The sequence below is a fragment of the Sinocyclocheilus grahami genome, unplaced genomic scaffold (assembly GCF_001515645.1).
Source record: "Sinocyclocheilus grahami isolate Dianchi unplaced genomic scaffold, SAMN03320097.WGS_v1.1 scaffold16582.1, whole genome shotgun sequence".
Lineage (NCBI taxonomy): Eukaryota > Metazoa > Chordata > Actinopteri > Cypriniformes > Cyprinidae > Sinocyclocheilus > Sinocyclocheilus grahami.
In genome coordinates, this window is record NW_015516191.1 from 1 (window position 1) to 574 (window position 574).

The window sequence follows — 574 nt, forward strand, 5'->3', positions numbered from 1 at the left end:
CAACTCTTAGAGCACAATAATAGAGAGCTGAATCTGACAGAGTTAAACTGGTAATAGTGAGTTCAGTAGATGATTGGGATGTAGTCGTCTGAAACCGACGGTCTGGTATATGCTCGCCACTCCACGATCGAGCACCTTTACGCAATAAAAACTGGGGTTCTCTATTTAGATACTGTCTGTACCAGTAAAGCATAGCATAAGTGCTGCTTGTATCATATGAGCAGCTCAGTGTCACAGACTCTCCTTCTCTCCTGATTATTTCATCCTTTTCTTTTGGCTCGATGCTGTCAGCAAATACACCTGCAAGAGAATGAATGATATTTCATGAAAGTTGAATTATACTCCTTTGTAACAATATATGATGTTAGCTTTCTAATTTATATCTACATAATTAAGACTTTGAATCCTCAATCTGTTTTAGTGCAGTGCTAATTTACTTGACCTGATACTGTTATGAGAATCAGTAGAATGCATCTCTCCATGGTGAGAAATTTACTTGTAAACAAGGCCTATCAACATATGCTTGATATTAAGTTAAAGGTAAATGTATGAATGTAGTGGAAAGTCATTTGTG

The 574-nt window shown here is 36.9% G+C and overlaps 1 gene segment (V, D, J or C); it reads right to left on the minus strand.

Annotated features, from left to right (window-relative positions):
• Positions 1 to 7: 7 nt before the first annotated feature.
• Positions 8 to 482, minus strand: LOC107579320 (T-cell receptor alpha chain V region HPB-MLT-like; the record flags this gene model as incomplete). The annotated part of the segment is given in 2 exon segments: positions 8 to 300; positions 443 to 482. Coding segments are annotated over 2 exon segments (333 nt in total), but the record flags the coding sequence as incomplete, so codon positions are not given.
• Between the last annotated feature and the right edge of the window lie 92 nt (positions 483 to 574).